At 38.2% G+C, this 24,788-nt stretch overlaps 1 protein-coding gene and 1 long non-coding RNA gene across 2 annotated transcripts in view; one reads left to right on the forward strand and one right to left on the reverse strand.

Moving 5' to 3' along the window:
• Nucleotides 1–5,641: 5,641 nt before the first annotated feature.
• Nucleotides 5,642–9,629, reverse strand: LOC135162136 (uncharacterized). Its single transcript, XR_010298903.1, has 4 exons — nucleotides 9,235–9,629; nucleotides 9,008–9,080; nucleotides 7,935–8,349; nucleotides 5,642–6,173 (listed from the first exon to the last, which is right to left on the reverse strand). It is a non-coding gene; the product is annotated as an uncharacterized LOC135162136 (long non-coding RNA).
• Nucleotides 9,630–11,036: 1,407 nt separating this feature from the next.
• The window catches only part of LOC135162084 (probable nuclear hormone receptor HR3), a 104,921-nt gene continuing 91,169 nt past the window's right edge, over nucleotides 11,037–24,788 (forward strand). Inside the window, exon 1 of the mRNA XM_064120214.1 lies at nucleotides 11,037–11,794. Within this exon, the coding sequence (XP_063976284.1) occupies nucleotides 11,776–11,794 (19 nt within the window). The 5' untranslated portion in view covers nucleotides 11,037–11,775. The remainder of the gene's footprint in view (nucleotides 11,795–24,788) is intronic.

A 24,788-nucleotide genomic window follows, 5' to 3' on the forward strand; every position in this document is an offset into this window, starting at 1 on the left:
GAGGGGAAGAATCGACGTTGGCGCTTCATCAGCCGAAGATTTTCTATGGTTTCATGCATTGATCCGCCATTGTATTGCAGAGCCCATTAGGCTAATGTCACGAGGCCTAGAACTTAATTTTCACTTTTTCTTATGGTCAGCATTGGTTTGCAAAAGCTCTAGATGAAATCATTGTCGTAACCAAGCGGTAAAATAGTTTATGAGGAGGCCGAGCAGTCATTTGAGAGTCATTTTGTTATTTAAAGTTTGCAAGTTGGAATTTGAACAGCAACATTAAAGCGTTAATATCTCCAGTAGATGATGAAATTCTCAAATGTTCAGCCAAAAATTTAATTGACTCAAATCACTTTCCTATGCGTTATCTACGGTTTTTTCCGATATCTGTGAGGAGATTTTCGCGTTATTCACTTACGTGTATTTCTCGGAAAATCGAATAAACGTGGAGAAAGTACCAGGTACTCGGTAAAATTCACGTCATTGATAATGACGTGTCCCTGCAACGAATTACCGGAGCCCCGAAGGTAGGGAGAATGCATCAGGAAGACGTAGAAGTGATGAGTGATTTGTGTTACGGTATCACGATCTTATTTAGAGATTTTATTAAGGATTTTCAATTTAATTTGTTTTCGTCGGTGCACCGGTAGAAAAAAGTGACCTCTTCACGATTATAAATTTCAAAGAAATTGGCATTGATTGCGATTTAAGGCGACAAAGTACTTGCGCGTTTTCAATATTTATTTAATCTTCAATTATAATCGAAAAAAAATCATGTGAACGGCGATAAAGCCTATTTGTCGTATATGTAATAATTTTATACTCCAATCAAACAAATTATGCATATGCTTCCGGTAAAAGATATATATAAAATTGAGTTATATATTTCGCACAAAAAAAATCTCATTGGATTTAATGCATGAGTTTATCAACTCTCCCCCCCCCAGAAACCATTTTATACCCAATTATAAAGACAAATGAACACACCAGCCGAACATTACATTCCGGTCTCAAGGCTGTACAAGTACCATAAAGTTGCACCAGAAATTCACGCGGGGTCTACTCCCTTAATCACATTCCCCCAACATTGAATGCCACTATCCCAGCCCACGCGAAAACCCTAATTCAGACGCAGCGAAACTTCACATCGGGTTAAAGCTCATCCCGAGCTATACGTCATACTACCCCAAACCTCCGAAACAAATAAACACGTGGGAATAATCCTCATCACATTTAAATCGTCTGACATTTAAAGTCTGTCTCTACTGTATTGTTGAAAAAAAGAGGTACTTTTCCCCTTTTTGCAGGAATGATGATGGTTCTTCGGAAAGACAGTCGATATTATTAAAAGCTCGGCCGTCCCGCATGTCCGCTTCCGACTTTTCTCATTTCCCCTTGGCTTTTCACCATTCGAATGAGAGAATTTTCCCACTGTCGTTGAAAATTCGTTTTAAAGGCAAAAAAAAACTCTCGACATCTAGTGAACTTGAAATGTTCATTAATTTTCACATTTAATTTATGATCTAGCTGACGATTTCATGGATAAATTGGTGTTCTTATCAATGATTTAATGGTTTAATCACTTACATTCTCAGGCTGCAGCGGTTCTCCCCGAAGTAGAGTTGGGTCGACGTTCTGAATGTTGGACGGTGTTGAAGAAGTGATACCCACGGTGTTGTGGAGGTATGGACATTGCTCAACAAGTGGCAGCATTTATATAGAGAGCGGAAAAGATAAAATCGCGCAAGCGTAGTCCTGAAGGAGCATCCCGAAGACATTTCCCAATCCTCTGGAATCAAGGGGATTTGTTCTGCGCTCTGTGTTGTGTGCCCTCCTCGGACGGAACGAATGATCAGTGATTTATTTTACAAGCTCTACCTACGATAATGGAGATGTCAATTGAATTGGGAACAAATCAGTTTGTCCTCGGATTCATTGTTTCGGATATAAAGTTGTCACTGGGTACTCATTGCATTTTATCTTCATTTTGATGTCTTCATTTTGTATTTCACTAGATATCGCTGTGATTTAGAGGGGGAGTATAATGACAGAGTTATTTTAATAATAGTAAGAGCTGCAGCTGGTGAGAATATTAACAATGAATCTTAGGGACAGAGAGAAGGAATCGTTGAGCTTTCTTACGTTATTGCGAATTTCAAGAAGATAAAAAATTTGTTGAGTGTCAGGGGGGAGCTTTGAGAGGGATTAATTTAATTTGATGCATTTCAACGTAATTATCATGAGGACTAAGTCTTGAAAATCAGCTAAACTGCCTAGCTAACTAAACAATTCACAATTCGACTCCTGCAATATATATATACAAAGACGTCTTCAAAATTCAGTGAAAGATTTAAGGGAAATTTTTCATTTTAAGAAAACCAGATTTTCTGAGATTATTTGGGAAATAATTCAATAATTTCAATAATTTTTGGATAAAATAGCGACATTGAAAAGTCTATGTTTTCTCGATAATTTACACAATTGATGGTCATAATAGAGTTCTACAGTAATTACCAGCAGTCGATATTCGCCGAATAAAGTTCTCAACAATTTCCAAAATCTTTAATTCAATTCCCCAACAATTGTTACTACAAAACGATGATTTTCTATCAAATAAAATACATGATATATTACCTGTTACGTAGCAATGTTGAATGCCAGCTGTAGGTAATGCTCTCCTAGTCTCTCTAGTCCTCAGTCTACGTCTAAATGCACGCCGAGACCGGGAACTCCTCACAGATGGTACCACCCACTGAGCCCCATCGATCGCCCGCTCATTTGTCATGCGGTGCATGCATCTGCAATAAAAGTGCCGCATTAATACTGCAGGCCCAGGTCGTATTTCTTATGCATGCAATCGATGGAGATAATTTGAAAGGGAGAAGATGAAGAAAAAAAGCTCGAGATATTTTCTTCGGGTCCCATCTATATCAGGACGTACAGAAATTTATAGTTGATTAAGGAGTTGAGTTCTGTCATCTATCATTGATTTGTTAATTTTTTTATTCGGGGAAAATTGTCCTGACTATCGTGAATGCCCAGGAAATTATGCTGTAGAATTTGCACACCTGATGCTCGTGTACGTCATCGGAATAATCATCTTTTCAATTGAGTATAGGAGGTAGAATGCTCAGACAGCCGAGTAACAGTATAACTTGGCCAATCGAAGTGCCTCGAAAATTTACGGTACCGCTACGCGCCACGCTTCATCAAACTTATGTGTTTTAACATACTTCAACATCCGGTACCATCGAATCACCGATAATTAATATTTTACTGATTTTTCATTTATTGATTATGATTTATAGGTGGACAGTCTCGCTATAATTCGATTTTTTAAGGGCGAAGGGGGTAAACTATGGGTTCCGGTGCATCATCTTTTCTAATTAAAAACATTCACTCTGGGATACGCTCGGCCAGTCACCGGTGGCATTATGAAATTATAAAAAAATTATTACTTTAGTTGAATCATATGGACTACTTAAAGTACTCGAAATAGTGCAATTCTATTGGCTGAAATTCGAATGGGAAAAATAAGCTGGTCAATATTTTAAAATCCTTGAAATTCATCTCCATCTATCCCTTCTATACCAATAAACATCTCCCGCTACAAGTTCTAATGTACAAATCTTTAATCGATCTTAGTCATGCCTTAGAAGGTCAACTGTACAAAGGTCATAAGGATCATCCGTGAGGTGTCATGTGTCAGGGTGATTCGTGGGTTTGCCATCGTCTCATGTAAAAAAAAGCCCTCATGGGCCCCATGTATGCACGCTATATGTACTTTACTCGTTGGAGAAGAGATCCTCCACTCGTGATCAAAGGGACCAAGTGAAGTGCGCCGCCTGCGGCGATCAACGGTACATTCACATAACGCAGCATAACGTACAACGTAACGTATGTACAAAATATCTCAGACGAGATGAGGGCCTTCTCACGTGTATTCACAGCCTTTTTCGGCAAACGTCCACATGATTTAAGGATGTTCAATTATATTTTTAAATGAGTTTCTCAAATGCCAAGTGTAAAAAGTTAAAGCTATTTAAAGGCATAAATTGCGACCAAGTAATTTGACTCAATTCATAATTAATGAGTGGTAATTTTGGAGGAAAAATTATTGCGAAGTGTGAGAGACTTTAATAAGAACACCTGGTGCATTCATTACAGGGTCTTTTGGATGTCTACAGAGCTTTCAATCACTATTCTACTATTTTTAAAGTTTGGGCTTTTTAGTGAGATTTAATTTAGAGCAATTTTGCGTTATAAGAAAAGATAAATGGAATGAAAAAAACTTGGAAATATCTGTTGTAGAGTTGTCGCGGAAAATGTAATAGAATAAACATTGCCATTTCCCGAGGCAAAACATTCTTTGTGAATCTTCCCCTCTATGAATTTTCTTTTTCTAGAGTTTTGAAAATATGAACATATACGCTTCACATATTGATATTTAAATTCCGTAAAAAACAGTATCATTAACGTATGTCCGTCTCTTCATTCAAATTCCTAATCAATAAATTATCTAGCTATCCTCACATCCGTAATGCAATTGAACGTTTCCTACCCCGATTAGTACTTCATTTCAACTTCATTTATCAACAAATAAATCATCGATCTTATCACGTTAGTTTTTAAGAAAAAAATGTACTTCGTATTCCGTGAAAATGATCAAGCATGCAACTCATCGAGAAAGATGTTACAGAATACAAGAGGCTACCACGATAATTTTTTTTCCGACCACTTCCTGCATGAGACATTCGAAAGACCCGTAATGACGCAGAAAAAAAAACGAATGAGAAAATTTTGTGGACAGCATTTTGTGGCCATCTGAAAACTGTTAAATTCTTTCAAATTCACCGGACTCTGAAATCCCCCGCGCAAAATTCATCAATAAATTTTCTAATATGTAGCCCATACAGTCCATCAAGAACTACCCCAAACAAATATCTCCGTAAATATCGGCAACAATTGCAAGACTTCATTCGCGTCACAACAAACTTTCATTGTTTTTGTTTTCCCGAGTGAAACAATTTCATATGTCTAATGATTTAGTAGAGAATTGAAAGAAACCTTGAGGGAAGACCTCCAAAGTGTCCAAGCTCCTGGAGGGGGCTCTTTACCGCTAGGTGGCAGTGTTACATCGATTCCATTCCCTTCAACCCGTACCACCAACACCGTTCAACTTTTACCGTTGTCCGGACTAGCCGCGTGTTTTACGTCGAACCCAAGGAGCCACGGTCCACAGTTCGTTCAACCAGAGATGCGACCAAGACGCGCCTCAAGAAGAGGTTCTTGACTTCTCTTGTGTCGCGGCATGCGCTCAGCCAGGTTTATGCTTGTATGTGGATTCGATCCTGCATTCAGCCGGAGTGCGCATTTTTTTTCATGATTTTTCTCCTTTTGATTCAGTTTTTCACGGCGCGACAGGGCCCAGAAGGAAGAGGATGAACAATAAACAACGACACTCCCATCGAGGAAATTCTACCGGCAATTATAAAAACATATTACATTAAATACCAATTAAATTGATTCAAAAAGAGTTTACAGAGGACCTGGTGTACGTCAAGTTGCATTCAATTAGAGGATGCTTTTTTACAGTGGTTCTCCTTGGGAGGAACAGCAGGAAGAGGATGAAGAATCAACAACTAGACCAAGTCAACGATATTTTATTTTGTATTAAACTTTAGACCATATTTTCCAATTTTATGCGACGTGAAATATTGATCCATTGTCCAGACAGTCGATTGAGGACGTTTGGAATTCTATCATCATTAAATTTACTCAAATAGTTGTTGAAATTCATCGGATTCTAGCATTAAAAATAATGGTTTTTATATCCAAAAGACTGACTATCTTTTTAAACTGTACGAATTGTCATCAATTGTTCTCTATGTTCTCCCCAAAAAATAACTAGATAAAATGATTTTTGCATTGATAATGGACAATGGAAAAAACTGAACCCGGAAGAATGTGAAAATATAGGAGAACGAAAGAGGAAAAAGCCGGCACAATGCAAACGGAAATGAAAAGAGAGAGACAGTGATATTACGGGCTTTGTACGTCACAGCAGTTCCGCGGGCTGTTCCAGCCAATAGTCCGCTGCCACGTCACGCTGTCGAAGTACATAGCGTTTAAAATCGATTGGATGTTCCTTCGGTTTGATGTTTCCGGCATTGTTATACCTGCCATCAACGATTTCGTCGTTTATCCATGGGAATATCAAGGAATATTGATATCCGTGGTTGAAGGGGTCGAATACATTCGTTCCTTCGACTGCATAGAATCGCACGTACGAAAAAAATTTGATAAGAAAAAAACTGAGAGCAGCTGCTAGAAAACTCAATTGCATTTCTCGTGGGTATTTATTGAACAATCTATCGACTTTTCGTGCCCCTGAAATGTTTCATGACGAATGAAACAATTTATTTGTTGAAATATTTTGCAAAGGTGTGCAATGGGGATGCGAAAATACTGATACAATTTGCGATAGAAGAAAACGAGAAATTGAATTTTTCGTACGTGCGGTAAATTATTCAGTGAAGGAGCAAGAGTTCTTTTATGTAATTTTATAACACACAGGGAGAAATTTTATAAAAAACAATTCTAGTACTGGAGAGGCAACATTTCTAGGTATTTTCAGAAACATTTCCAATAAGAACGAGAAAAATTTATGAGCTATTCAATAAAATTTCCAATGTCGGTATTAGAATTCAGCATCCAGGTGGTCGAAGTTGATACCGTCAAGTCAACCCACGGAAAAATGTCTATAAGAGCCAAAAAATCAATTTCTCCAAAGCAAAAAAGAATAGCGAAATTCCCGGTTATACTGACGATTCAATAGAATTTCAAATATTTCAACAGCATTGGGAGAATAATGGAAGTGATGAAAGAAAAAATTTTTTCAATATTTCCGTCTTCAGAAAGTGCACTGAAAATTATAATAAAAAAAATTCCACCACATGTATCATGAATATTTGAAAGTGTCTGGAATGTAGCGACATTTAATTGCAAATTAATTTCAAGATTTCTGAGATTGTTCTGATGAAATGCCGAGAATTTCTGTGAGTAATAAAATTAACCGTTAGTTTTAATGATGAATGCAGCAGTAAAGTGTATGGGTGTGCAGTTAAAAATTTAAGGTATTGTGTTGAAATTTGAGAGAAAATTCTTAGAATGGGTTAGAATTCATTAGGAGTCCTCTTAGTCTTTCAAGCATTTTAAAGTCAGCAGTATTGTTTCCAGTCGTATTTATTCTTTTCTTCCCTCTCAGTTACTTCCACATACGCTCATCTCTAGCTCTCTCGTTGTCCGTTCATCTTGTGTCTTTTTTCACGATCGTATCTTCATCGTATATAATATCTTTTTAGATGTTTATATTGATCTTATCTGTCTAATAAATATTGATTCTCAACGTAACAAGATCGAATTGGAAAGAGAATTTTTCTTACTTTCATTAGTTTCCTCAAGTGTAATACTTCAAATTCATTCACATGTATAGAAATAAAATTTTTCTTTAACATTCCCTCAAAGAATAAAAAAGACTGTCAGTTGCATAGAAAAGGATAACAATAAGAACAATAGAAACAATAGCTTTCAATTAAATTAGAGATTTGAAAATGAATCTCACTCAAATTAATAAAATTAATTAATAATTGGCACTCAATTTCCCATGTCAGAAAGAAATGGGGCGAGCACTACTCATTCGAAAATGTATTACTAATTTAGTAGATGATTCAGTCTACATTGATTTTCCTAACATTAGAAATTTTATGGAGAAGGAGAAATCCTCTGCAAATTTAGTAGAAATTGAAAAAAAAACTTTAAAAGCGCTAGAATTTTTCACCGCTCGTGAATTGCTATTTATTCAGTCTCCATACTAGAGTTTTAAGGTTTTTTTTTCTCCCTGTGTATATAAATAATGTATGTTAGTCATTGATCCTTACCCCAATAGACTGAGGAGCTCCTCCACAACTGCACAGTTAATTACAATTGAATTATTCATCACTCGATGACACTTCCTCTCCTCATCCCAATAAATCGATTGTCGATGTTCCCAAAAAAATCACCGATACAAAAGGGCAAAGGTAGACCAGCTTCAGGACAAGACGAGTCCTATCCCATGAATACTCGATTTCACACGAGATAACACCGGTAATGTGAACAATTGTCGAGACTATTGTCGAGTAATCGAGGGGTGTGTCAAGAGTGCACAATTAACTGGGCACGTTTAATTGCGCGGTTAATGCAGGCTCAGGTATTATGGAGTGTGGAGTCGTATAGTTTGGCGCCAAAGACCGTCCCAGAGGGGTCAACGACCACCGGAATATTCACGTTCGACCGTGAAGCGACTCACGGACCCTGAAAACCTCATATTTCTTTCTCAATTTTCAATCCAAACAGGTTAAGAAGCCTTGGGGCTACAAATTAGGTAATAGGTGTTAGATAATAGGGGTATAATGGAGTGGGATGTCCGTTAGTTTGTGATTTTGCTGTATACACTAAGAGAAGAGCAAACACGTATTCCAAAGTCTTCTTGGACCAAAAAAAATTGCAAGTTCATTATTCGAACAGATATGGTTTTTCTTGAAATTGGAGTTTCATCAGCGATAAAAGATATAATCTCGAAAATTAAATATGAATCTCTGAAAACTGCTAATGATGTCACCGAAAATTATTTAACTATCAATTACCACATTACTCAAATATTAATCAATAAATTTATCGATATTATAGAAATTGTATCATCCCTTGAGTATCTATCGGATTAACTGAACAATTATTAGACGTTACCACCGATTGAATTTAAAATTCATGAAACAATGTCAACTTCCTTTTGTGATGAGTCATATTGTCCGTGTATTAAATTCTCTTATGATCAAGGGCATTGATAGATTCTTCAATGAATATGAATCGAAAATTTTATCAGTAAAAATCTTTGATCAACTGATGGAATGTAAAACTAATTTCTTCATAGTCAATTAATTTGTGGTTAAAAATTCATGCAACTTATTTATACCTGTCGTTCTCCTGCTGCTCAGGACGCCGGACTTCACTTGAATTTTCTCAGCAACCTGGACAGACGTATCACCCTAAAATTTAATTCAAGGAAAAAAAATTAGTAAATTTTTTTCAACATTGTACATTGCACACCTGTTAAATCCATAATAAAAAAGACTTCCTATCAATTGAAAACTCAAAAATAAACGTTAAGTAAATTATTGCAGCACTTCCTTGTCGACTTACCTCTCACGACATTGCGTAACCCCAAAAAAAATATTTGAGGCACTCATTACGAGATCAGTTGCTCGTCTTCGGAACACTGGCATACTCCAACACTCTCCTCCCAATAACTCTCGTCCCTCCAAATGTTGAGAAAACGCCCAATCATTTATGCAGTGCAACGAAATCATCAAAAAAACTCTGCCCATAATCTTCTGTTCTACAACACGTACTTGGAAGCGTCCGTTGTCCGTTGAAATTTGAACTCATCCATCCAGCGCCATTAGTTCGTCCAACCGCCGTGATGCATTTCAACCGTCTTCCTTCGGGCCGCCATTACACTTCGCGTCCTTTATTCTCGCGTCTCAAGCGTCCCAGCATCCTCGGGACTGTGGATACCCCTGTCCATTCCTTAATTGCACATAACCGTCCATTTCACCAAGAAACCGAGTGATTTCCTTGAAAAATTGAAGTCGAGTGTTATTGTCAAGTGGATTCATCGAAATGTCCAGTGTAAATATATACGGCGTCTAGTGTATGGGCACGATCGCCGGTTCCTCTTCGCACGGCATACGCATCGGGAGAGTAAATATTTGGTAGGTTTTTCCTTTAGTAATATTTTATGGATTACCGAATCAAAAAATCATAAGGCCTTTGCAAACACTGATTTCCAAGAACAAAAATAAAAATAATAAAAATATCAAAATAATAACAATAATAAAGTACGTTAGGCGCGAGAAAATAGGGGGCGGGGGGGGGGGGGGGAGGCAATATTTTGAGGACCAATCGTAGGGCAGCTTATATCCTCGCGTTAGACTCGATGATGCAAACAAAGAAGTGCTCGCTCGCCTCCGTCCCAGTACACATGTACCTTAATACACTACCATTTCACTACATAACTCCTTCAGAACACAACGCAAAATCCAGGGGCAAACCAATGGTCCGTGTCTGGCATCAGGATCAAGCGTGCGATGTCCCCTCACACCATTGGATAACGCTCGTCCTTGAGTCAGGTTGAGCCATCAAAAGCGACTCATCACTTCTATTCCGGTGAGTTCAATAATCTCCGAAATGGCAACTACCAGCCGTAACCTCAACACCTCTCGCCCCGGGGTGACGAAACAAATCGAGATAAAAAAAAAAAGTCAAGTGACTGTGGCGCCCTATCAAGGCTCAAACCCCGAGAATTAACGATTTTGTCTCAGTTACGTTCGAGGTCATTGCCACCGTGCAGTCATCAATAAACAAGTAATCAGACGACAGTGCAGTTCAATAATTCGATAAATAGTTTGATAAATTAATCAAGGTGCCAAATACTCGACGATTTCCATTCGTCTGCATCGTCAGAAAAATGGACGAGTCCAAAAAAAGGGGAGGAGGGAGGGAGTTCGAAATGACAGAGAACCGCAGTGGAGGAACGGTAAAAATCCGGCAATCACAGAACCGGAATCGTCAGAGGAGAATCCAGAGATAAAAGCAATGAGAAAAAAACGTCGACAGAGGAATAAAAATAAAACCTAGGGGAGGTTAGAAGAACGAGTTGAGAGGTTGGAAAAAACCAAAAAGTACAACCGAAAATTTAAAAGGAACTATGAACTGGGTGGTACGAGGAGGAGTGTGAGGGGATTGAAATGCGTGAACACCGGTTTTTTTAGACTTGAGCCAGTGCACGGCGTCAGCCGGTGAGGAGGGGGCGGTGCTGAGGAGCCACGGGGAAGAGCCAGCTCGGCGACAACCACGAGGAGGTGGGATGCGCGGGAGAAAGAAGAGGGGAGGGGTAAGGGCCACGAGCACCTGTGGATCTCGGTGTACCCCGTTGCCGGTAGAGTCACTCACCGACCACCACCACCGGACCTCCAAACCTCGGCATCGATTCCCGTGGAGTTGAATCAATCGATCGAATTAATGATTCATCATGTTCGTGTGATTTTACAACAATTTGTGGTGCTTCAGATGATAATTGTTTATTGAACGGTGACTCTCGGTGAAAATTTTTATCTGGTGATGGTTGAGTGAGAGGATAAGGATAATAGCACGGGAATTTCAGTGTTTACACAGGCCTTTGTTTACATCAGCTAGAGAACGAGTTTTAGTCATTTTGAGTGTTTGTTCGGAATAATTACACCGGTTTTATCGTGTATTTTCATTCGGTAAATGTCATTGGGAGTTGAGACGGCGTGGCGAGCATCGATTTCATGCGGATGTCGTCGACCTGTACCTGACACTTCAACTCAATACAAAAAAGAGAGACTGCGAATCGATCGCAGTGGATCCATGTGCTTTGGTCTGTTAACATTTCTCTTGATGCATCAAGCTCAGTCAAAAGTTGCTTGTGATTATCGTGACGAAATGGAAGTGCGTTTGACTGTTTTACGTGGTTAAAATTTTTTAGTGCGTGCGGATAAACAACCGAGATACGCTGTAAATACAGCAACAGTATTTTTTTAACCCGGTTCTGAAAGTACGAAATTCGTTGGAAATTGTGGGGTTGTGAAGTGAATTTGAATTTTGGGAAAATACTGGTGCTATTTATTTTGGATAACAGGATATGCCATTGAGGACATAATGCCGAGCACCATAAGAGGTGAGTGTTTCATGCTGATCGATTTTATTTCAATTGGTTGATAGTAATTGTTTGCGGAGTGGTTGCGCGAGCTCGTTATATAGACGGTCAATGCTCGATCTTCTGTATTTTTTTTTCTCTCGCCCTCTGCTTTTGCACAATTTTTTTTTACCGTTCGCTCACGAGGCAGTCGAGCGTCCGAAATGAACGGCCGAGCGAGATCTGCCGTTAGTGAACTTGCATATTTATTGGCCATTTTTTCAGCAATTAAGGATGGTTATGCCTCTTGAAATGATCTGGTGGTTTCGCATCCGAGGGATATTCTGTCATTTTTTGGACTGTTCGAAGCACATGCGAAACCACCAATTTTTTTGGGACAAACAAATTTTACACAGTTACTCCTGGCGGATTTATTGCCAAATTTACGAGTCACTTCCACTGGAACGATTTTGGAAATTCCAGTACTCACCGTATTTGAACTTGTTATTCGTATATTTGTATAGATTTACTCCCTTTGGAAATTTATAGAAATTGACTACTCTAGGATTAGCGATTAAAATTGTTATCAATCAGGCACAAATTGTTCGCTCTATCGGTTAAAGAAAATTAGAGATTTTCTCATCGCGTGTGATTTTGGATAAGCATTCTAGATAGATATCCAACATTGAATTAAATTGATTTATTCCGTGTTAATTAAAATATTAAAATATGCCGTTTGTTTACGTGGACATTCGCTCTCTCGCACTCCTGCAGTACTGTTAAATGCCGGTGAATAAATATAAATGAAAAAATGAAGGCAGGTAGAAAATGCAAGGAATTAGAGGAATGGAGATAACAAAGATGATAACGCAAGGGGATGATTGACAGTGGGATGGGGGATGATTAGGAGGAATTTATCGTGAAGGTCGTGCGTTAAATGAAGAGAACAAGGAGAGGATAGTGAGAGGAGAAAATAAATTGTGCGGCAGGTAAGGTAACAGTACACGGCGATGCTTAGGGTCACTCGGGGTCAGTAACACACTGAGTGTAGAAGCCAAATGATAGGAAATCCCGGGGGTATAGAGTCTCTGTGGGGTATGCAGGAAGGTTTACATGGGTAAACCACGTGGGGGAGACAGGTGGCTCAGGGAATCGAGGGACACGCAGGGTTACACTCCTCCCCAAGTGTGCTTATCGTGGGATCGTTAATACCGACACTAGATGTTTAAATTGTGAGTGAGAGGGACTTGTTGTGGACGATGTTTGTGGAGGGAGGGGGTAGGGTGATTCAAATGTAGGTGAAAATCTCAGGCTCGAGGGGGGTCCATAAGGCAATAATAATATTATGGCAATATCTTGGGATCGAGTTGAAAATAACTTTTACTTTTTATCAAAGGATTGATCTGGAATTGACGGCTTTCCTTGATTGTCCAATCAAACTTTGAGTTTTAATCAACAGTAAACATTTCCAGGAGATAGTAGATTTGTAGGGATAAAATTCGAACTATTTTTAATTTTTTAATACATGAAATTCACGAGGGGTTTTTAATCTGTATCAACAATCTTCAATGTTTGATACTAAAAAAATAGTAATTGAATTGAATCAACTGTTCGTATACCCCCCGACTTCATTATCGAATTGGAATATTCGCATGCATGTTTGGCAATACATTTGGGACTGTTGACTTATTTAATTAATTATTTTATCGATTTAAAAATTGTAAAATGGATAAATGTTTGGATCTCCTGAGAGATAAAGTCAAATAGAACAAACGGATTTCTAGTACCCAGATGAAATGTATCTATTTACTTTTGTTGATAAATTATTCCTCCGTAAATTACTACTCGAGATAGAGTTAACATTCGCCTTCATTGACATTGTTGGATAAATATATATCTCCAGGCCCACTCAGCTATATAATCCAATTTCTGAATCTGATGTCTCCCGAGTGTTTCATAAAAGTGTTTACGTGACTATTTTATTAAATAGCGATTCAACTACTTAGGCACTTGGTGGAATGACACCAAGGGGAAAAAAATGAGTAACAAAACAGAGAAAACGTGTAGGCGATATATGATCGTGTAATAAAATAAAAATAGAGTGACTTGATAAAGGTAAAAAGATGAAAAACCGTGGGCTTGCTCTCTTGCGCGCATGAATCAGATGAGCAGGAAGAGATAAAGTTGTATCGAGGAGTCATCGACCTGCGGTCACCGAATGACAATTCTCAAGTGTTTATTGACGGGCTTAAAATGATTTTTCGGAGACTGCAGTCTATTTTGAGTGATTTTATTTTGACATTTTGCGGTAATAATTAAATTATCAATCGCAGTGAGACGATAGATTCAATTTCACGGTCTTTTGGGAATATCTTTGGAAGTATTAGGTTCAGGTTTTGATTGACACCTTTTCTGCTAAATAGAAAAAATCAGGGGAGCCTGTATACGATTTTTATGTTTCTCTCTTGTCGTTGAAAAAATTGATTTATTTATTCCTGTGCAAATTGGGAAAAAGCACTGAAACTTTTATTTGGCCATCACTTTACGCCCATTTCAACACTAAAACTTTCAATAACAATTTCCGAATGCAAATGATTTTTTAAAAAATTCCGAGCCAGTCTAATCCAACTAAAAACTCTTTCCTCTCTCTCTTTAAAAAAATTCACTTCCTGACTCTTCCCTCTTCTATCTATAATAAAAAATCCAACATTTTTCTCCTGGATATCTCCAAAATCACAATCTAATCTCCGAAATAAAGACCCAAAGAATGCAACAAGTTTCATTGGCGCCAGTTAAAATACAGCAGGTGGTAAAGACCTTGGGGTATTACGATCGATTACCCAACCCAAGACTCTTTCGAATTCATGAAACAAGAAGTGAGAGCGAGGTGGAGAAACGATAAAGGGAGCTCACCAGTCAATAGTGGGAGGGAAGGGGGAGGGAGTAAAGAAGTGAGAGAGAATGGGGGGGGGGAGGGAGGGAAAGGTAACGCTGTGGTTTCGTTGGCCCACCTCTCTGGTATGGAGAATGCCGCAGGAGTTTGGGGGCCTTCTCTTTCTCGTTCGAACACGAACAAAAGCCCCTGCTCGGTCAATGAACCCCTCGTGTATTCCACACATGAAAACCTCACGCAAACGTTGAGGCTCTCCTGCAGGTTTAAAATGCATGTGTGTACACAGAAGGTGAACACGAGGTATTCGTGCGCCCCTAGCAATATTTCCATCCCCTTTGCACGATGATTTTGTAAGTGTATATCCACACCTAGTGAATCCAGAACCCCAAAGTGACCCGACAAGACTCTTCCGGGCATCTTAACGCATGATAAAACACCTACTAATTTAAATAAATATTATTCTCCTTGCGCGCCGGTGAATTAATGATGCGGTGACGGTTATAGCTATTGATTGTTTTTCGGAATTGTGGTGGGTTTAAATTGATACCTAGAACTGTATCATTCAGGAGTGGGTGGAGGTGAAAATTGCATATCTGAAGGGCGGAGGGATTTTTTTTATAATAATGATGAATGATAACGCTCCTTATTTTGTTGAGATTTATTGACCTGGGGTCATTGAGAAGCTCCGGAAATGTAATTTTTACCTCATCGATAGGTTCTTTGGGGAATTTCGGGCGTATTTAACAATTTATAATGAAGCTAAGGTTATTTTATTTAATTTATCATTATAAATGAGAGCGTGAATTGTTCTAGGAATATTGATAAATTTTTACGGAATGCTTGAACTGTTTCCGAAAAATATCAAACAAAGAAACCCAAAATCACGTTTCTTCATCAATTACCCACGTCTTGGATATCCCCTCGAGGAATCACAATCTTTCGTAGCTTCACCATGAAACCCATTAATACCCAGGTTAACCCCGCACGAAACCCATTGGAGATGTTGATGCACCGAGTCCGGAATAATCTCCAAGACGAGATGCCGTCATTGGTGGTATAGACTCTCGTGTCTTATCTCCCTCGTCGATAAGACCGCGAGGGCCCCCGCGGGCTCACCGGTTCATCCAGGAAGAGACTTCTCGCGAGTGGGCGCACAGTCGCGGTAAAAGCGGAAGACCCCAGACAGATTAGAATAAACAAAAGGATGAAAAATTAAAATTATATGATTAAATGACCTTTGCAATATATTTAAATTATCAACAGTTTAAACTGATCGATAATTATAGCGGCATTTGTATCAGTGATTTAATTAGGAGGATAACAAAATTTTATATCTAGCCGTTGGCTGTTTGAATATTTACGTAGAAATTAAATAATTTAAGGAGTATCGAAAGATCATTTTCATATTGAAACGTGTCTTCTCGGCACTGTCCGTAACCACTGATTCTCGGAAAATGTTTCCCTTCTGATCTTTCATGTATTTCCCAATTGGTTATTAATTTCGGGAAATTTTAAAATAATTTTATGATTCAACTTTTGCGGATCTGAATTTGAATCAAATTCAATCGTTAGAAATTATTTTTTAATGACAAGATGTCTGTAAATAATTTTTAAACGTCTTCATCCTTAGAAAATCTTTCAAATTTAGACAATCGCAACAATTCATAGAAACTATAATTATTTAAAAAAAAATGGTAGCTACTTGGAAAATATCATTAAAGATCAGAATTTAATTGACAAATTGAATGATTGACGATGAAAGATACTCCTCATTTCACGGCGTCACTCAGCTCCTCCGGAATATCATAAAAATGATGAATCATGCATTGAAGGACAAAGATAAAAAAAAAAAGTAATCAGCAAAAAAACTTTTATTCCGCCAATTGTGCTGAAATCAATTTCTCAAAAGATCAATTTGTAAGTGACGTTTCATAATAAGAAGCAATCACTCGAAAATCACAACGGGTGTATTCAACTCTTGGCGCAAGAACGAGGGACCCGGGTCCACTATTGGCCGAAACTCCATGAGAAGATGTACCCAAATTATCGGGCAAGAAGGGTTTAGTTATACCGTTATAACTGGCTTTGACTTGTGTATGAGAGAGATAAAATAAGGGAATTCACTTCATCATTCCCTCGGCACCGCAACCTCCTCGTCCATCCAACACCCTCATCAGGAAGCCATCCTTCTTGGTATATAGTTTCGGGTTTCGACATTCTCATCTTTATGACGGCATAAATCGCTGGGTACGAAGGGCGTAACCCTCTCTGTCTCACTTGCTCGTCCGAGGGCACGAGTGTTTTTTTTTAATCCTCGCCCCATCAATTTTTACATCTCCAATGGTACAGCTCAAGTCAACTCGTGTGATGATGATGGTCCCGGGAACGTAGCATTCGGGGTATCAAGAGGGGGAGAAATTAAAATTGCAGATATCGTCGGTTTAATTATCACTACAATCATGAATTTTTATTGTTCCGAGGGATGACAATTATAAAGGGGAAAGTGGAGAAATTAGAAATGTCTCGGTTTTTTTACACAGAGACCTGGGATTGATGAATTTTCCCAGCTAATGGGTGAATTGACCCAACTTATCAACTCAAATCCGGCAAAAGAATTTCCAGTTTTTTGCAAAAGCTTTTTATTCAAATATATGCTTGGAGGGCGGCCGGTATTGATCGATTACCAAAATACTAGAGTGATTGCAGAGGTATTTGCAAATTTATGTATGCGTACGCCATTAAAATCGATTGAATTTATTGGGGTACATGCAAAACCCACGGATTGATGAAAATCTCTCAAATTTTGTTTGAATTGAAATTTAACTTAATCTCATTATCATGAAGTCGAGATTAATTCATTTTATTCTACTCACTAATTTTTTCTTCAGTTTCTAATTAGAAAAAAAAAAAACATTCTCAAAGACTGATCGGACTTTAAAATAAATTATTCGCTAATGTAAATTTCTAGTTCGCTTAAAATTCCCCCCATCCCCCTCCCCCTTGGAAAGTCCAAATTAAATCGGTGGTAATAGATATACTTAATAAACGTGTACGTACAGCATATCCATTACGACCACAGGAATCGTGTCAATTAGGTGAAAATGCTTGGATGACCCGTTAATTTTCCCTAATTAATGACAATGACCGCAATGTGCTGCAATCGTGAATATATTTTCCTGCGAATTCACCTCATTTTGTTATATCTATTTTTAACATCTGTTATGTTGTGGAAGAGAAAACCAGGAGTTTAGGTGGGAGTTGACAGTTTTATGGAGAACGTCAGCGTGTAATTTGACACCCGGTGTTCAGTTGTGAGTCACACACAGATTCTAGCTATCAGAATTGCTCGATGATGACGATGGAAGAGGGGATTACACTTACAGGAGTAAGGGGTGTGGGGAGGGGGAGAGGGGCGTCGAGTATTGCCCGAGGCTTCTCGGTCCTCAGTCATTGAACTCAAGACTTGTGTACAACTCACCAGCTGTTTTCTCTGGGGAATTTTGTTTGATTTGGTAACACGTCATGAGACGAATATAATGGTTTTATTAATGATGGGATTATATTGAATATCAGTAGGCTCAGGAGATGATTGAGGGCCCTTTTTTATTGCGAAAAATTATTTCCTCAAATTCATTGAAGATGTGAACGTTTTTGATTAGTAACTTTTGGATTTACTTGTTTATTTATTGGAGTGCAGGCAGGCTGAGGCAATTATTATGCTTATAGATAGTTCGTAAATAATAAGCCCATCACGGTTTATTTATTGGAAAATGGCAATAAATTTAAGATCAATAATTTAATAGGGTATGCACAAATGAGCAGTGGGAGGGAGATCAAATGGAAATAGAGAATTAGTGAATTAATTGATTGATTCAATTTCTTGAACAACAAAGTGAAAGAACATTATGAATAGTCAGCCTCATTGCGATTGTACTTTGCATAGAAATTCTAATTTTTTCTATTTTTGGTTTTTGGGGAAAAATTGATAGTGGTGTGTTAAGAATGACACATTTTTCTAAAACCTAATTTTAATGTTAGAAAAATCATATTTCTTTACAAAGTATAATTTTATTGACCAGTAAAAACATTATTTTTGCGAAATGAATAGACGTTCATCAAAAGAAGAGTAAAGTAATTTCAATTTCGTTTTTCATTAACATCGAATTAGTTTCCTTCGTTCGTTCTGAGTTCATTCGTATTAATAACTCATGCAATATTTATTTCGCAACTTCATCCGCGTATTTTTGGATAAATAATTTTCGTCGAGTCCGGTTATATACGCGGCGAGGTGACATTCCTACGCGCTCGTAATTGTCGCCGGTTGTGTTTCCACCGTGTTGGGCATCGTCGAGAGAAGGTAAAGAGTGGTATTCGATAGCCCATGGGACCATGGGTCGTCGACCGCAGGTGCCTTCGGACCCGGCAATGTGTGCTCACTCGTCCGGGGACCCTCCCAAAAAATTTAACTGTAGAACCGTCGTTCTTCTTGCCTTTTTCAAACTTCTTGTTCCAACATCTAACTTTTATTCTGAGTTCTATCCACCATGGCAGTTTAGAAAAAGTATTATATTTCGTTAAAAGTATTATAATTCTGTCTCTAACAATATGAGCAATCACCCTTTCATCGGTTTTACAATTAATCCCGAGCATTGAATATGTTTTTTTCTTACAAGTTGAAATATCTGGGCCTTGGAAGAATTAAAAATTAACAAATTTTTCCCAACGATAAAACTAATGAGTCTTTCATGACGTGAAGAATTGAATGATTAACCATCTTCCACATAAATATGAATAAAAAAATCGTGTGATCTTCAGAGTGACGAAATATTATATTTCATCATATTCAGTCTCCCATGATGACAATTTTTTTTATAATTAAAAATTTCAATATAATCATCTCGACAGAAATGATAAAAAAAAAATTCTATCGCCTAATAACGACAGCAATGAAAGAAGAGCTGAATTGCGTGTCACTCTAGCCTTCCGCGTGCTCAGTTAAAGGGGTATTGAATTTCAAGAGCATTAACCGACGTTAAATAATGTGAAAAAATAAATAAAGCCTCACTGAAATTTCTCCCCCAAAGACACCAGGAAAGAACAGAAGAATGATTGAACGTATCTAATCATGCGGAAACTCCCTCGACGTGGAAATTCGAGAGAACGAAAGGAAAAATAATCAGGAAGAATTTAACAGGTGTACGAATGGTTGTGGAGGGGGTTGTGTTAATGAGAGGATTGGAAATGTCGCGTCCTTGTGTCGTGTTACGTTATGCAGGGCATTATTGTCCCTTCTCTTCACTCCTCATCGGGAAGTCGCTCCAGTATAACAGGAGAAAGAGGGAGTCATCGAGCAAGACAGAGTTCAAAGTCACGGGCCTTGAGACGTGACCGACGTAACGTACAGATGCAGTCGAGACACGTGACGTGGTATCGCTTGATGTTATGTATAGCAGTTTTCGATTATGATTGGAATGAGGACGTTGATCTGTAAGGATTGACGTCAGGGAGCCTCCGGTGGTTAATATCCTGGAGAATATCGAAAATGATGACAACAAACTTTCAATATTCTTCGGGTGATTTTTATGCTGATAACAAAAATATTTTTATTAATTTATTTTATTCCTCGTTAGAAGACTCGTAGGTTTGAGGAGGGGATTCATTCCTTGTTGGTAGGAAGAATAATTATAGCTAATAATTATCATTTGAAACTTGATTGCGCGTAAATCCCCATTAATGAAGAATTCAAAAATATATTTATGGATTTTCCAGTTTTTTTATTTACTCTCGTGGGCTGATAAAATTGATATTTGTAACTTCTAAGCATTTTTTTCGTAAATTTTTGTATTATCAATGACGAAATTCTTATAAATTTTTATATTAATTCAATTAACGTTCAAATTGTAAAGCCACCCCGTCATGTTCGAATTTTTGGCAGGTTAATGAGGCCATGATCGCGTGCCCTGTCTTTTTATGAGAATTCAAGAGAGGACATTGATCCGAATGCATCGGAATAATCCTCTTCTCCAATTGACTGATGAATCACCTTTTTCCTTGGACGTTTTGTCTGACGTCTTCATTCAATTCTGCTGAGTCCCTAAGTTATTTCGTTTAGTCAACAAAACACTTCCCCGTTCCATCGCAATTAATTGACAGTTAAGCGTAAAAACACTTTTACGATGCAACTTTCAATATTAATTTAATTTTTTTGGTGTTAATTTGTGACTTGCATTTATGAAATTTTTTTTCGAGCGCTGTTACGTCATGTTACGGAATAACTTTGGGGGACAGGACAATGACCCCGAGGTGACTCCACGTGGGATTGTACCTGGGGATTTAAGGGCTTCCCTCGGTGAGATTTTTTAGGCTTGACATTGTTGAAATTTTTACGATTTTGGAGTTTAAATATAGATTATCTCTGGACAAAAATTCTTCGACGGCGTAATGTAGTCACAACTAACTATTTTATTATCAAACAGCGGTTTTGGAGCCTTTTCAAATTTATTTATCGAATTTTTACTGATGCATTGGTGGTAAAATCTGTATTTTTGAGTCATCAAAAATCGTTGAACGTTAATAATGCCTCGTTCCTCTTCGTATGAATTCTTGTGTTGTGTATTGTTAACAATCTTGGGCTGCAATTGCTGGTGAACTTCTTAACTAAGCTTCCAAGAAGTGCCCAGAGCAGTTCCCTAGAAATTTCTACAAATTGTCTTCGAAAATTCATAATTCCATGAAAAAATCGTATTTTGCTGCTGAATGTTTCCTACTCACGCTTTGATTTAACGTGCAATTAATTTGTAAATTCTTGAGCCAATTCTGGTTTCTCCCCCTTGAAGTGAAAAAAAATTGCAAGAGCATTCCCTCGCTGTCAATAACAATTTCTCCACTTTAATTATGTACCGTAAATTTGAATAATAATCAATGCCTCCGCCACATCGACAAATTGATTCCCCCAATTCAATGAATTCCCCGTATTTCTTCCACATTATCCCCACGATATTGCGCAATTGAGGATTCTAACGGCTGTAAAACCCGTTAAGAGACGTCAGACAGATGGGGCTTTCGGCTTCTCGTGCAATGACTCTTGGGAATAGGTGGGGGTTATGGAGTTGAGATTCGCTCATTCAAGCCATTTACAGTATTTAATCTTCCCACACGTGAAATTCCTGACGGAACAATGCTCGACAAATCAGCGTCCTCCCTTCGTGAATCACAAATAAAAAAAATTCTAAACCATCACTTCTTATTTAAAATATTATTTATTGTTCTGTTTGGAGTGAAATTTGCACACGAGATCGTGAGAAATCCCCATTGATTTTTTGCAATGTGCCTTACATGACGTGTAAATAACGTGACTCGACGAATGCAAATCACAGGTTGTGTTCAAGGACTTCGGGGGTCACTTACCCTTGACAAAAATAATAATAACGTTGATAAATTTTATTTGGCCACTGAAACTAATCTCGGGGGCCATCTACTTTCCCTTTTCTACGGGGAATTGAGAAAGAGTGAAATTACTGGATGAAAGAGGGAAGGTAAAAGAATTGAACATGTTAAAAAGGCTGGGCGATGTCTCGAGATTAGACTCAGCACGAAAACTCCCACGCGGAAGGCCAAACTGGAGACGAGATCGTTGAACCGAGATTTGCACATTACGTGAAGGACAAAAAGTTGGTAGGAGAGAGTGGGGTAAGGGGTTGGAAATGGGCGAGGTTGGTGGTATCAGTGTCCCATTGTGCGATAGTTTGACACCGTCGCGACAGGATTTTTTAAAGCCACTCGGGATAATTAATCAGCGAAGGGCGTAATTGAGGAAATGGAAATATCGTGGTTCATCCAGGGGATGTACACAAAAAAACTTATCAATCAAACAGCGAAGAGAATTAATTGGAAATTAAAAAAAGCTAATGTTTAAATTTCACAGACGACTCCCAACAACTTCATGCGTATCTCAAAAGTTCATTAATTTCTTCAACCAACTCCTCTCACAAAACAATCCTCTCTCAAACAAAAAACCGCTCTTCCCTGAAAGTCTCTGTACGCCACTCAAACAAGTCCCGACCCATGTAAACATCTTCCTTTAAAAAAAAAAAAGAAGTATTTGCTGGAGTCAAGTGGCCAGTCTCGTCCATCTCCCGGAGGGTCCCAACGACTCGTTAAATCATTCCCTTAAATACCAAAGCGTAACACACAAGCACCCAAGTGGCAACGAACGGCGTAATAGCATAACGGACAGGGTATACATCGAGTGCGACAAATTGCAAGGCATGTGCCTCTCCTCTCTCGTTAGTTATCGGCATCGAGACGGAAACAATCGGCTCACACCGCAAAATGATCCTAGCATTATATTACCCCCGGCTACTAAAGGTTTTTATAAAAAAGAAAATAAATAGATAGAGATGTGTTGCAATAAATTCGCTGGCGATATGAAGGAAATTCAATTGTTACTGAAGCATTTATCAGATGCCATTATTCTCCTTGAATTGTCGCCCCCTTCGTCTCCACCCCTATCTTGAATATTCCTCTGGGGTGGGCGCTACGATAACGAGGTGGAATAAACCTCCTCAACTCGTAACAAAACATGCCCTTCACCGCACACGACTCGAGGTAACTGTACTCACAGCACAACTCAAACAATCCCAATGGATTTATCGCACTCAGGTATATCCCATTGTCCTGTACAGACTCAACACTATGTACATCTATTTTATTTTCATTCATCACTCACCATCTCAGCCAATTAAATGTATCAGAAGTACCGTTGAACGGACTTTTGGAAATAATTGTCGAGAAAGAGGGCAATATAGACGATATACGGATTCATGAACAGATATATTCAGTGAAAATTGGAGAACAATTTGCGTGATTCACAATGGAAAATCAATTTCCCGAATTGTTATCTGAATTGAGGAGAAAAAATCCAAAAGGTTCAGGAAATTTTTAGTTTATCATCCAACAACTAACGAAATATAATTCTGATAGTCAAATAGTCGTGTGATAAAATTTTAAAGTGAATTTTCGAGGACAAATTTCGGCTGTTCGGTTCTCAAACTCGATATAATTGACAAAATTACAGTTTCTATGAAGACAGGATAGTTTTTAACTCCCGCAAAATTAGAAATTTCGCAAAAATAATAATTTAGTCTCAGTTAAAAAAAAATAAATACTCCCTTCACATAATTCATCAACACAATTAAAAAAAATATCATTTCCGTCAGGAGTCCCATCGTATCTTATGAATTCATCGGAAGAGACGAGTGATAATGCAAAGTAAAAAATGTTATTCGAAATAAAAAAGTTAACCATAAAACGTGAAAAAAATAACACGTGTCAAAATGCACAAATGGGCGAGTAGCCATGAAATCAAGATATTAGATTCATCACGCAACTCGCGTTATGCGCATTACTGCCAGAGATGAGTGAGACACGCAAAGACGGCATAGGGCGTAAGTCCATTCTGTACAGACGCTTATATTTACCCAGGCCGATCTGGCACTGAACCCGGACGTTAATCCAAGGGGGCACAAAGCGCTTCGTAGGCCTCTGATACACATCGACGCTATGGAAGTAATAAGCGAGCAACCACTGATATTATGCATATCTACTATAAAATATTTTTTTTTTCCTCTCCTTTCAATTCACGTGCATTCTCGTGCACTGGAGGATCCTCTGGCCATACACTGGCCCACATGCAACGATTTACCGCTATGTATTATCGCGCGCAACCGTCCAGCGCAACTTACAACTCTCGACGCGATAACTCTTTCTATAAATTGTGGTTTGAAGATATAAATGCGATAGAATACACGTAAATTTGTAGGAGAGTGGGAGGGCGGTTTTGAAGAAATTATTTATATCTTCAGGATGATTTTTGTTATCATGTGGGTATCACGGATTTATCCGATAAATTGCTTGCGAACGGAACTGACAGTCCACTCACGTCGTATGTATGCGAAGGATAAAATCGGTGAAAAATTACCAAACAAGTCAAGTAATTGGAGAGAGAAATTCATTTGTAGGTTTTTTCTACTATATCGTGGTAAAAATTACGAAACCAATGGTGAATTTATCTCTGCTGTCTCGTGAAAATTGACTAATCGGGAGGATAATGTGTGCCAAGACATTTTGTGAAATTTTTCCCTT

Source organism: Diachasmimorpha longicaudata, chromosome 5 (genome assembly GCF_034640455.1).
Source record: "Diachasmimorpha longicaudata isolate KC_UGA_2023 chromosome 5, iyDiaLong2, whole genome shotgun sequence".
NCBI lineage: Eukaryota > Metazoa > Arthropoda > Insecta > Hymenoptera > Braconidae > Diachasmimorpha > Diachasmimorpha longicaudata.